This window comes from Letharia columbiana (genome assembly GCF_014066305.1).
Source record: "Letharia columbiana isolate WasteWater2 chromosome Unknown Sc0000045_s0, whole genome shotgun sequence".
NCBI classification, from domain to species: Eukaryota; Fungi; Ascomycota; class Lecanoromycetes; order Lecanorales; family Parmeliaceae; genus Letharia; species Letharia columbiana.
Genome location: NW_023501089.1, coordinates 55,302 through 67,965, shown reverse-complemented (window position 1 = coordinate 67,965; position 12,664 = coordinate 55,302). Strand labels below are relative to the sequence as shown.

Below are 12,664 nucleotides of genomic sequence, written 5' to 3'. Positions count from 1 at the left end.
GCTAACGGAGGCTGAATCGATGTATCAACGGGCTTTGGCTGGCTATGAAAAAGCTTTTGGACGAGATCATATATCTACATTAGACACGGTCAACAATCTAGGTGTTCTCTATGATTATCAAGGCAATCTGACGGGGGCTGAGTCGATGTATCAACGGGCTTTGGCTGGCTATGAAAAAGCTCTTGGACGAGATCACAACTCTACATTAGAAACGGTCAACAATCTAGGTGTTCTCTATCATGATCAAGGCAATCTGACGGAGGCTGAATCGATGTATCAGCGGGCTTTGGCTGGCTATGAAAGATCTCTTGGACGAGATCACAACTCTACATTAAAAACGGTCAACAATCTAGGTGTTCTCTATCATGATCAAGGCAATCTGACGGAGGCTGAATCGATGTATCAGCGGGCTTTGGCTGGCTATGAAAGATCTCTTGGACGAGATCATATATCCACATTAAAGACGATCAACAATCTAGGTGTTCTTTATGGTCGCCAAGGCAATCTGACGGGGGCTGAGTCGATGTATCAGCGGGCTTTGGCTGGCTACGAAAAAGCTCTTGGACGAGATCACACGTCTACATTAAACACGGTCAGCAATCTAGGTAGTCTTTATCGAGATCAAGGCAATCTGACGGGGGCTGAGTCGATGTATCAGCGGGTCTTACTCAGCTATACCAAAAATCCTCCCACGAATCCCAAGGCGCAACTAGACCTGTTCTACAACATGGGTTGGTCATCTCGAGATACGCAAAACTTTGACAGAGCAAAAGATTTCTTCAGTCGAGCTCATGAGGGCTGCGAAAAGCTCTTGGGATCTCAACATGCTGAAACGATTGACGCGTTGGAAGAGCTCAATGCAGAGATTGAGCGAGACTCGCGAAGAACCGAGAGGTCAGATGGAGAGGGAGAGTCCATGGAGACGGATTGATGTTGTCCGCTTGGTCACCGCGACGAAGCCATTGGATGGCTCTCATATCAGTGCGTTGGACCATTGACATCCTTGAAGGAGCTTGAAGTGGGGGATCTGAGGGAAGGATTCAGGAGGCCAAATATTGCGGAGAGTGGGACTGCAGATAATATTGCAATCAAGATACAACTTTCTGTTTGCGGAGTCCTACCAGTGAAGCCCTAATGATCCACATCTCCTACTTCCAGGAAAGCACTAAGACGTTGCCCGATGTAATCCTTCCCTTTCCATCCACGGATGCATGATTGTCGCTGACGCTCAAATTCATGCATTATCTCCTTTACGCGCGAAATCTCATCTGAACTACTTCTCAGAAGATAATGTGCAATCCTTACCACAGGCGTTTGGACTCTGATGGAGTCGTTGGGATGCTAGCGGAGTAATACCCTTGCTGGCTATCGATACAACCATCTCATGGTATATCTCGGAGGAAATTCCGTCCACAGAATTAAATCGTAGCCGAAGCAACCCGTTCGACTGCTTTGCGTATCAAACTCGATATGTGGCTAGTTTCTCCCTCTTTGTACCACTGCCGTCCTTTCCCTTCCTCTCTAAACGCAGCCCGTGGCATGATACGAAGAAATGGAGCAACTCATACAGGTTTTCTCGCCGGTCTCTTTCTCTCCAAACAACATTTATTGCTTAGAAAGTAATTTCTGACATCAATGTTCCCAAGGCGCAGCCTGATCATGAGTATAGCCTAGTCGGATAAGAAGGATGAACCCTTTTACGATGGGACAGAGCACTTGAGCTTAAGTCCTCGCATCATTAATTGAGAGCAGTAAAGTCCCTTTTAGAACCTCTTCGGCTTAAAAACGCTGCCCAAATGTATAATTATGTAGTGATTGTGATTGTAAAAAAGTGACAATCACCCACCAGACTCGCACAGTCTGTCGGCCTACGATATATGATAGGATCACTGATTTGTGGACGAGGACGACGGCAATGGTTCACACTCACGAAAGGAGGGCGCTTTCGATATCGGCTCGTAAACATGGGAGTCTCGGAAATTGCGGAACAGGGTATTGGATGGCTTGCGCCCAGGCTATGTTGCAAAAAGCTATAATTGCAGCATTCAGGCCTAGAGAGCAAATGTCGATGAAAGGACAGTTGGTAGAGTAAAAATGAAGATTCGTGGAGGTTTTGTTAGAATCAATTGCCAAGCATTTGCGCCCCAAGGACGAGAACAGTCAAGACAACACAGTGAGCCTGCGACAAGGGCAGCAAACGATACGAACTCTTCGATGAGCAAGCCGGCAACAGGCCAGGTAGAGCCCAGGAAGCTCTACAGGACGTAGGCAAAAAGATATCCTACAGTGCCCAAGCGGAAGCTCTGCGCGAAATGGGCTAGGAAACCCTACGAATGAGGTAGGCAGGAGATCCTGCAGTGAGTAGGCAGAGAGAAGTGCTATAGTGCCCATGTACGGAAGCGCTGTAAGTGAAGTATGCGCGGAATCTCTACGAGTGAAGGAGCCTCGTAAGCCCTAGGGGAGGTAGGCTGGGATGTCCTATGGGGGGATGGTCGACGAGTGCAAGAAAAGCGAAGAGAAAGAAGAGATCTAGGTTGGGTGTTTAGATACGCTCGACCGGCGCCAGAGATTCACAAACCCGCAGAGTAAATGCCTTTGAGAATGCTGTGTATCCAAAAACGAGTGAATGTGGCAAAGAAGTGTTGTCATGGAGTGACTCCCTCGTCAGAACGATTCATAGACCCTCAAATATAAGGACTAAAGAACTCGCGTAAGGATGATTAGAGTATTTTAGAGGTGTTGATGTTGCGGATGGGAGCATCGGCATCTGTATGGCAAGGGCCCCCGTCGCTGAAGAGGATCCCTTTGGCCCAAGACTTCATTGTTCCTGATTGGCTTTCGGTTCGACCATTTCAGCCCGTTCGATATTGCAGCTATCGTGCGATAAATAATACCCTCCGTACGCGGCGTAACAGCGGGGTACGGCGCTGAGGGGAAGAGAAAAAGGCCTAAGAACATATATACAAGACAATACGCTTGACCCAATATACTTCGCAAAACCCCGCGGTGGGGGACCGAGATGAAGCACGTTAAAATACAAGCGGCCCCCCACAAAAAAAAAACCTCCGTAGAGTGTTGAAAGTCGATGCGTAAGATACGCACGGTCTGACTTCAAAAAAAACCGTCTGTCACAGGAACAGCCAGTTAACAGAATATTGCAAACAAATGGGCAGCTAAATATTTAATCTTACTAATGCTATCGTGCCCTCGTCGGCAAGCAGAGCTGTACGACAGGGATGCTACTGGCCTCGCAAAGTGTCCGGTAGGGATTTCACTCTCGATGTTTTAGATGAACAGGAATCACAATTCTCCCCCCCCCCCAACTGGATGTCAAAACCTCCAATGACGGTCTAATGCCCGTGTGACGAGTCTACAGCTTAAGGAAACGCGAATGAATGGGAGAATGCGATGAGTCCTCATTTATTATCCGATCGGAATGCGTTTCTGTCTCTGTTGAAATTACTTTGCGCAGACCAAGTTACTCAAATTTTGTCAGTGTCCCTCAACATGCTACTTGATTAAGGGTGGAACTCTTTGAAGGGTACGATTCGCACGTGTCAGGGTCTGAATGGGTGCTCATAGCTTGTATTGTAGTATGACGGAGTAACAGCCACTAGGAGATCTGTGCGCAGTGAAGGCCGTTTGTGTTGCTGGTGCTCACGCTAGGCCCATTTGGGAGTCGCTGTGTTCGAGCTGGAACCAAGACAGCACGTTGGGAACCGGCCTTCACCAAGGAAAGCTCTAGACATGTGCGAAAAATTGGAAGATGAAGCCTGGTAGCCTAGATACTTGTATAATCACATTGCTATTTTTTGCGTCGCTGATGGAGCGTGGTAGTGTGAAAGAAAAAAAAAGGAACAGCCAAAAAATTATTTGTGAGGTCACTCGGTTCGCTGAGTACATAGTACCACAGTTATGTAGCCGGCACCACGGACAGGTGGACCTCGTCGCCGGCCGCGAGCACAGGCTTTTCCACAGGAGACACTATTGGACGATCTTAACCTGAGTCAGGTGTTCGCCCGAAAACTTCTCCTGCTTCAAAGTCTGTGCTCGCCTACCTGGGATATTGTCAGCATGTTAACCGATCGACCAAAGAAGCGGGCGGGACTTAACGGGAGGAATTTCTTTGTTGCGCTTTAAGAAACCCACTATTTTCTTTATGTAGTGAATTAACAATTAATCCAATCGGGTAAGGCGGCTCACGCAAAGCAGCAGCACCAACAGCCCCCCTCTCTTTCCCACCATACACAGTTGATGCTCTGTCCTAAACCAAATCTAGTCAATGCGCATCTTGGGGTGACAGAGGAAGCAAATCTAGGTCGCCAAGTCTTCTGTCATCTTAACCCACTGCGGAAGGGGTCATCTTCGGAAGTCCAACAAATGATCGGCATTTCTATCCATCTATCCATTACTTTTGGGCGCATGACAGTAGATGCATAACAGTGGGTCTCCAGATAGAGGAATAGCATCTTCATGAGGCGCTCACTTTGCAGCAGGAGATCTGGCACTATCTCCTGAGAAGTAGCAGCAAGAGCAGAAGGTCGACGGGAAAGGCGATGAGGCCAAGCATCACGAGTACATACATACAAGTGATACGTCTTAATAGAAATGATATCACATCTAGGTTATGATAGAAGATTCACGGATGATGTGGACAAGCAGGAAACGACGATCCAGGGACGCAAGTCTTCGATGGAGAGCAAGATGCAAGGGGACTATTTCAGATCGGTTTGCCTTTCAATTTCAAGATGCCAAATCTGGCGAGGTTGCTGCAGGTCTTTGGGCAAGTCAAAGGATTAGAGAGCCTGCTGCTTCTGAAGAAGCAAGGACGGAGAAAGACATGTCGTTGGGACAAGATTTTGCCTAGGCTTCTCCGTCCGAGGGTCCTCGAGGTATGATATTTAACTGCGCGACATTCAGGTTTTGGGGGGCATGTAGAAATGGCATCATCATTCACAAAGGCTGAAAGCATTGATTGCCGGCTATTGTTGGTAGTCTTGCCATGATGCGATTTCCTTCAAAGCCTATTTCACTCTATCTGCTATTGCGTCTGTCTTGTCCTCACTGCTGCGGGAAGTTGAGGATGAAAGCATGAAGGTGGTCCAAGGTGGTCATACCCCGGTCTATACACACGAAATTACTCAGGTGACCTTTCATTGATTTCACCCGATTCCAGTGGCAATACCTTACAAATGTGGTGAACCTACGGGGCGGCCCTCGAATCTTGTTCTGCATAAGTCAACCATCTCATACTCGCAACACTCACCAACTCTTATGAAACTGAGAAGGTATAGGGTGCTTGGCAAGTAGTACAAAGAATGGCTGAAGACACCGTAGCTAGAAGATCAATCAACTTATACCTCTACACCGAGTCTCCCAATGTCAATTGTGATGTCCGGAGAGGTGGTCAGAAAGAGCCATTTGCTATTAATTGATGAGCACTGCCAGGACCTGTAAAACATTTCGGGCTATAATCCATTCTAGAACATCTTCTCGGTCTCAAAGACCTTGAATGTGACGCATTTTTATGGGTTTGAACCCCTATGGTCTACCAAACCTATTCCGGTGTCTTTGGTACACCGAATCTGGCTACTTCAAGCTCTACTCCGTCATGAAATTTGACTCGTTGTATCTGGCTAGTTTTTGCGGTTGTGAGTGGAGGCACCGGTTCATTGTGGCTTCAAAACTTCCGACTACGATGAAGTTTTACGGTCTTAACCTTACGCTGCTCATCCTTGGCTTTAAACGTCTCCCCGCAAGACTGAAGTGAAGAAAGAGATTAACGAATTAAAAACGCAGGCAGCCGAGGCTCACGCCAAGAAGTTGGTCACCTTACAACACAGCGCGACTTCATCTACGCTCATCCACAACCAACTCAGTTTGACTCGTGACAAGCAACCTCTAACTTGAATCATCCACTCGCAAGTTGCAGCTTTACTTATCCTTCCGAAACGTACACCTTGACTCCATCATGTCTCCTCAATTCCCGTCCAAATCGGCAGAAAATCTGAAGGTGGCAAACGTCTGCGGTTACTGTCAGAGACAAGGTATGCTCTCACTGCCGGCACATCACCCAGGGACTAATGGAAGCGTGACAGGACCTTCCGCCCAATCAGCAGCCAACAAACTTAGGGATGGAATAGTCCATCTAACCATCACGCAACTCGAGGAGTCGAAGGATGATGGGCACCGTCCGACCGCAGAGGATGTGGCTCGTCTATGGGAGGAATTAATCAGCGCGGCATGCGAGCGAGACTGTGGGTGCGCCCAAGTGCTTCGACGACACGTGAGTCTGCCCCACCTCAGACCTAAACTTTAGAGAGCTGAGCGCTTCCCTGTAGGTTCATTGTGACGAGTTGCGGAGTTTCTGGGCAGCAACGAGTGTCGAACACTCAGGAGGAGAGCCGCTGTCGAGAAGACAGAAGAGGAACAAGAAGAATAACGCAAAAAAGGCCGAGGCTAAGGTACTCAACTACTACATTGAGTCTGGCCGCCAAGAGTGAACTGACGAGAAGGTGATGCAGGATGACCAGCCTCCAGCTCCGATGGGGAAACATCACGCAGGACACAGGCGCTACCAAAAATTAAGGATGAGGGCAAAGGTATGTAACGTCTCCAATTCTAGGACATTCATCATGACTTGCCGCTGATCATTCGAAAATAGCAGGCCGCGATGCCTACTCCTACCGTTAGCACCGCCCAATCCTCTCTCCCTGGCCAAGCAGCTGCCACCGAGTCCAGCAGTTATGACATTGAGGGGCTACAACAAGCGCTCCCAAGCGTGCTTTCGGCCGCGCCGCCCGCCGTGTCACCAGCCAATCCTGGCCAGACCATCCTCGGCTTGCCTGTTACGTTCGTGGCTACGCTTGCTGTCCACCAAAAGATGGCGGAGTAGTGAGGCCTCTACAGTGGCAGGTCAGGTTGTGTAAACCAAAGAGCAGGATCTTACACTGGCAGCAGTTGGAGACGAAGGGTAGCATTCGGGTGCGGTGGTAGAGACTTCGTTTCTGTCCACTCATGGAAGACAAAAGCGAAGGGGGATGTTGGATCGTTGGGACAGAAGATTCTGTATGCTAGCAAAGCGCTGATTGTGTCTTCTACTTTATTAAGGTACCTTTCGTTGTACGCACTCAGCGTCCGGCTGAGGATATCCAATTCAATTTCATTGTGATTCTGGAGAAGAGCAACCCCAGTAGCCGGTTATGATCATGCTGGCGTCGGCAGTATGGGCGCTTTTTCACTGGTTGCTCCTCAGGCAGCAGAAGGAGACTTCACAATCGAGATATGTGACACATTCTGGAGAAACAACAGCCTTCAGGTATCTCAATCCCCTATTGTTCCACACTAAGCTTATGGCTCTGTCCAGACCAGCCAGTGACAAGAACGAGCCGCTTCCACAAACCGTGACCGACACAGCGAACTAATCAATACTCGTCCGAGCGGTCTAAGGACCTTTTCACCGAGAGAATTCGCTTGCCTTCAGGGGCTTCCATTGAAGCACCACTTTCCTAGAATGGCAAAGGCCACGGACACCATGACGCAGATAAGGGGTTGCTTTCCCGCCAACTGTTGCCGCGGTGCTGTATGACTGTATCAAGCAACAACTGCTCATACGAGATGGCTGGAAGCCGCAGTGACCTACTGAGGAAGAAAGGAAATTGGATACTCTTTCGTGAGAGCTCCGATCTGGTGAGAAAGAGTCCAGTTTGGCGAGGAAAAGTTGTTTGATACGCGGGCGCCGATTCTGGCGGGGATAAGCTCCGGTTTAGAGGGACAAACCTTACAGGGAGCCTGAGTATCTTCGAAGAACCACCGTGTTGCATGCAGGCGAAACCGTACAAGGGTCATGAGATCGCTGCTGTTATGGACCTTTACACATGTCGCGTTCCGTGGTTCCTTTAGTGTGCTAAGGCCGAGAGACGTCTTGTCCTGTCCAGAATGTGAGTACGTTAAAGTGATTCTGTACGAATTCAAATTGCTGGCGGTGCTAGACTTCCAGCAGGATTGGACGGCTGAGGGAAAAAACCTCAGGATGATACCGATCAAGTGAGAATAGACGGCCGAAGCCAAAAGTCATCATTTAGTATTCCCAAAAGAAATCATGTTCTCTAGCGCCCTCTCAACGTGGGGTTCTCCCTCGATCAGGCTGGATTTCAGGCTCAGCGCAAGGCGAACCATCAGTCCTACCCTGCTCGCTAGAGAACAAGTGATTGGAGACAGCAGTTTGTGGAGTGTTATAGGTTCAAGGTACTATGTGCGAGAGTTGGAAAGGTATATAGAAATTGATGATAAGTATGGAAGAGTAGGACTTAAACCATTGAAGCCAGCAATTTCCACCTATTGCCACCATGAGGGGTACTAAAAAGTGTAAAAACCAACTGCGAGAAGATTGGGTGGCTGGCACAATGGCAGAGGGTCAATGGCATGCACAATCATCTCGTGGTGGTGTAGCCTCGAGTTTGATATTTGGGAATGCGTTTGATTTTGAAATATATACTAACTGTCCTGTCTAGAAATCTGAATGGCTGCGTGCTTTCTCCTCTGATCCATAGCTGGAAGCTAGAAAAGACTGATTAAAATGCTCGGACTGCACCGGCTTTCCACCGGAATTGGTTTGAGCCGATCCCTGCAATCCCTGCGCCCTCTCTGTGAGTAATTGCTGTCTCAAATGGCAAGGACTAAGCGCTTCTAGTCGGATTCATCTTCAGGTTCTTCATCTTCAGGCTCTTCATCTCCAAGCTCATCTTCAGGCTCTTCATCTGCATCTGGCTGGGTGAATTTGGCCAGCTTCACTCTCTCAATACACTGGTTGTCTAAGCACCCGTGGCGGCAGTAGAGTTCGAGAGCGTCAGAACCAAGGGTCTCGACCAGTCCTCTGATGCTGTGAAGTAATCCCGCAATATACTGCAAGCAATCTCTTTGAAATTCGGTCCACTTTGTCTCCACGTAGTGGTTTCCAATTCCTAGAAAAGGTTAGGAGAGCCCCATTCCTCGCCAGGAGGACGTATTAGTGAGGGTCATGACTTACCTGCTGTCACGAATACCAAGACTATCCCACTGCCACGAAACCAATCGATTACCGCCGACCACTTCTGCCCTGCATAATACTCATGGAGGTAGCCAGAGATCATATAGTTTGTCTCTGCCTTTGACACTGAACCCGCTTTCTTGAGAGCCAACTCCTCCAATATCGCTCTGTGGTTCAAGCGATGGCCAGAAACGGTAGACTTGTATCCTCTGGCAACTTGGGTATTGACCGACGAGAATAGCATGGTCTGGCCATAAGCCCGGTGAATTTTGGTATCGGCAGTATTCGTCTTGACGGTCTGGAGTGCGTCAAGAATCTCGCCAGGGTCAGACATATTCCAAATAGTACGAGCCTGCAGCTTTTTGCCTGGCATCTTCACTCTGTCCTCTAGATACTGGTACAGCTCGCGCCTGACCTTGTAGAATTCTAACAAACGGGACTTGTCCAGTATCTTGGCCATCTCATCATGGACATCAAAATGCGGTCGGGTCGCAAAAGGCTTCAGTTTGAGACAATGGGCTTTAACACAGGCTTCGATTGCGGGGGTCTTCATAAAGAGACCGACTTCGACCTGATACTGGGTCGGCAATGGTACTATCTCACCCACCTGGAGTTCGTGGACAGAAGTAGCGGCCACGTTCGAAGGCTTGTTCTCCGTAGGCTTTGGGTTGGTATCTTCGTCCGAGTCCTCAACTCTGCTCTCTCCAACCTTCTTTGAAGCTGATGTGTGTAGAGGGGTCATGTCAGAGCAGTACGACTTGCTCCGTGGAGTCGTTGTTTCGTCCCCATTGCTGTTCGCGGATCTCATTTGCTCGGCCATATCGTCTCGAACGTCCAACTGTGCTGTTTGGAGCGTGATGCGCTTTCCAATGCTAATCTTGCGAATGGAAAGACCCGAGTTGACAGGTCCTGTTAATGAATTTGGGACTTCGTATGTGCTTTCTGGGACGAGCTGTCTACTGGTATCATCGTGCTCATCGCTATCGTAGACCACTAAGGTCTCATCCATCATGTTGGTCCAGTCAAAAGGCTCTTGCTCGCTTTCCAATTTGATGGCGATGCCATTGTCGCAGGCAGGAATAGTGTTACCCGACCGCTGAAGAGCGTCGGCATGTCCCTAGCACTCTGAAATTAGCATCTAAATCCCTTGAAGAGAACCTTATTGATATCGCACCTGCGCCATCGAATCAATTTCCGCAGCCCGCTGGCTCGGGACTGTCTCTTTTTCGGTTGAATGAGTGATGTGGAGGCGCTTGGCATTTTGATCATTGCCATTCGGCGGCACTGGCCTTTTCCTCGCAATCCGAGCCTCTTTCTCAGCACGCAGAGCTTCCTCACACTTTCGAGAGGCGGACTTCAATAGACCATTCATTGACGACGGTGCTCTTTCCGACAAGTACCAGATGAAGTTCTCAAGTTCGGAGCTTCGTGCTATCTTCTTGTCGTATCGTGAGGAAGTTTGCTCGGAAATCTGGCCCATGTAGGTCATCACGCCTGTTGCGAGGCGAGACTCTTCGTGGGAGGGGGCCATGACAAGAAAATGGATGCAAGGTCTCGCTGAAGCGAATTAGCTGATTCGGAGATGAGTGTGAGCTGAATGATGGACGCTAATATCCGCCAGACTCAAATCTGGAAAGTCTTCTGGGGTGAGGGCAATGTGCGTGGTGAGGTTGAAGCGTGAGAGCTTAGAAGAGAAATTGCAAATATCTCAGAGGTGAGCAAGAACAAATGAGGTCGATAGGGACCAAGTGAGAAATGAGGATTGTGTGGTTTGTGGCAAAACTAGTAACAGATCAATGTCCCATGAGCAGTCATAGAGTAGCAATGGGAGGTAAGGTTACTTCTAATCTCTCCATATATCAGATTAGATTTCGAGAGACCTCCTGAGAGAAGTTGTGAGATCTAGCACTCCACGAAGATCCTAGGTGGTGTGATGGCAGCAGTGATAGACCAGGCTCCTGGGTCTCGTGGATTATTGTACTTGGAAGTTGGAAGCACGACGAGAAGCTGTTCGCTGTGGTAGGAGAAGAGCAGCAAGGTGGAGATCCGTGATTATGAGAGACAAGAAGGGAGGTGGGGCGGTAATGCGGATTAGTTCACCGCTGAAATGTTTAGTCCAGTCGTCATGAATATCACGGATGCCAACCACGTTCCTCATATGCCGTGCTAGAACGAAACGTAACAACATTGAATTATACTGGCACACATTAAAATCAGGCGTTCGGGACTGTCTGGCATTTTCTGACCGCTCGGACGGCTGGCTGCCAGAAGGCAGGACTCGTGCAAGCATGCCAAGCTTTCGAAGTTGAGCATCACCGTCTTTCGATGTCCGGGCTGTCTGTCAACCTGAGATCGCTGACTGCACTCCCTTGGTGTCCTTCGAGACCAGCTTTCTTCCCAACTTTTAGAGCTTGAATATACCGCACGATGCTCAGTGGCAGGAAACCAGCGTCACACATGCGTTATTCTATGGTGCCCATGTAAGCTGCGCCAAGGGATTCAGACAAGATCCGAACCACTGAGCTCGGGGGGCCATCTCAACGAGTGGCAGAGTCGTCGAAGATGGCGGGTCTGGATCAGCAACTTGAGGTCCTGACATCCGATAGATCTCATACCTCTCAAGCGCTCAGAGAATTGACCACTACCTACTACGGACTCAAGTCCTTGTGAAAAGCTGAACATACTACGGTAATTTCTCATAAATCATAGGGACCTTCTGATCCGTCCCATTGTCTACGTTGTTCCCCTCCGCTCACTGAAACTTCGCCAAGATCAAGTCCATCTCCACCCGCGCCAGATGATTGACAATACATTCCTAGATCCCATTTGGAAAAGCTCGAAAATAATTCTATCATCGTTAGCGTAACGGGCATCGGCGTTTGCGGGCCAGCGCTCAAAAAGGGCACTGTCAACGTTGGTCAATGTGGAAGGGAATTTGTATGCCTTCTTGTTCATTGAGATTTGGAAAGATGTATGACGCAATTTTCAAAATAGAATAGAAGGTCTTCATGGTGAAGTGCCCGAGGTCTTTGATCAACTAGCACCGATCCGAAATATATAAGGTCTTGGGAAGGGCTTTGAAGATAGATGACATCATGGGGTATGGTGGATAGTCGAAAAGAATGCTAGGTAGGAAGCAGCTGTGAGGGGCGAATTACATTTTCATACCCCAAACTATGGGATTCTTACAAATTCATACCCCATCTTACATTTTCATACCCCAATGGGGTATGAATTTGTAAGATACCATTGACAGGGGTATGGTTTGTAAGATACCATTTATAGGGGTATGATTTTGTAAGTTGCCATCTATAGGGCGGGTTGGTGTTAGGAATTATTCCTCCGGGGCCCTCGGGCCCTTAGGGTGTCTGCAGCGTGAAGTGTAAACACCCCTATACAACCCTTTAGCGGTAACTCAGTTACTAACAATTAAATTAAGGTAGATAGCCTAAAACACCCTAAAATACCCTTCTAATAATTTACAGGTATAGAGATATTATATTAGCAACTCAGCTAAAAAGCTTGGTCCCGGGGTCACTGCGCTTGACAGCCAGACACTCCTATTTGGACCTAAATAGGGCCCCATAGGGCTCCCGCAGGAACGTCGCAGGGCCCCCGTGAGGGCGCTGCTAACAT

General features: G+C 48.6%; 3 protein-coding genes across 3 annotated transcripts; 2 read left to right on the top strand and 1 right to left on the bottom strand.

Annotated features, from left to right (window-relative positions):
• Positions 1-19: 19 nt before the first annotated feature.
• On the top strand, positions 20-931 carry HO173_010006 (uncharacterized protein; the record flags this gene model as incomplete). Its single annotated transcript, XM_037311892.1, has 1 exon — positions 20-931. One exon carries the CDS (start codon positions 20-22, stop codon positions 929-931), a length of 912 nt encoding a protein of 303 aa, XP_037161136.1.
• A 5,040-nt stretch (positions 932-5,971) lies between these two features.
• Positions 5,972-6,895, top strand: HO173_010005 (uncharacterized protein; the record flags this gene model as incomplete). The annotated part of the gene is made up of 5 exons (XM_037311891.1): positions 5,972-6,047; positions 6,099-6,286; positions 6,342-6,464; positions 6,525-6,602; positions 6,665-6,895. The coding sequence occupies 5 exons, from the start codon at positions 5,972-5,974 to the stop codon at positions 6,893-6,895; spliced, it is 696 nt and encodes a 231-aa protein (XP_037161135.1).
• A 1,793-nt stretch (positions 6,896-8,688) lies between these two features.
• On the bottom strand, positions 8,689-10,559 carry HO173_010004 (uncharacterized protein; the record flags this gene model as incomplete). The annotated part of the gene is made up of 3 exons (XM_037311890.1): positions 8,689-8,963; positions 9,029-10,145; positions 10,203-10,559. 3 exons carry the CDS (start codon positions 10,557-10,559, stop codon positions 8,689-8,691), a joined length of 1,749 nt encoding a protein of 582 aa, XP_037161134.1.
• Positions 10,560-12,664: the final 2,105 nt, after the last annotated feature.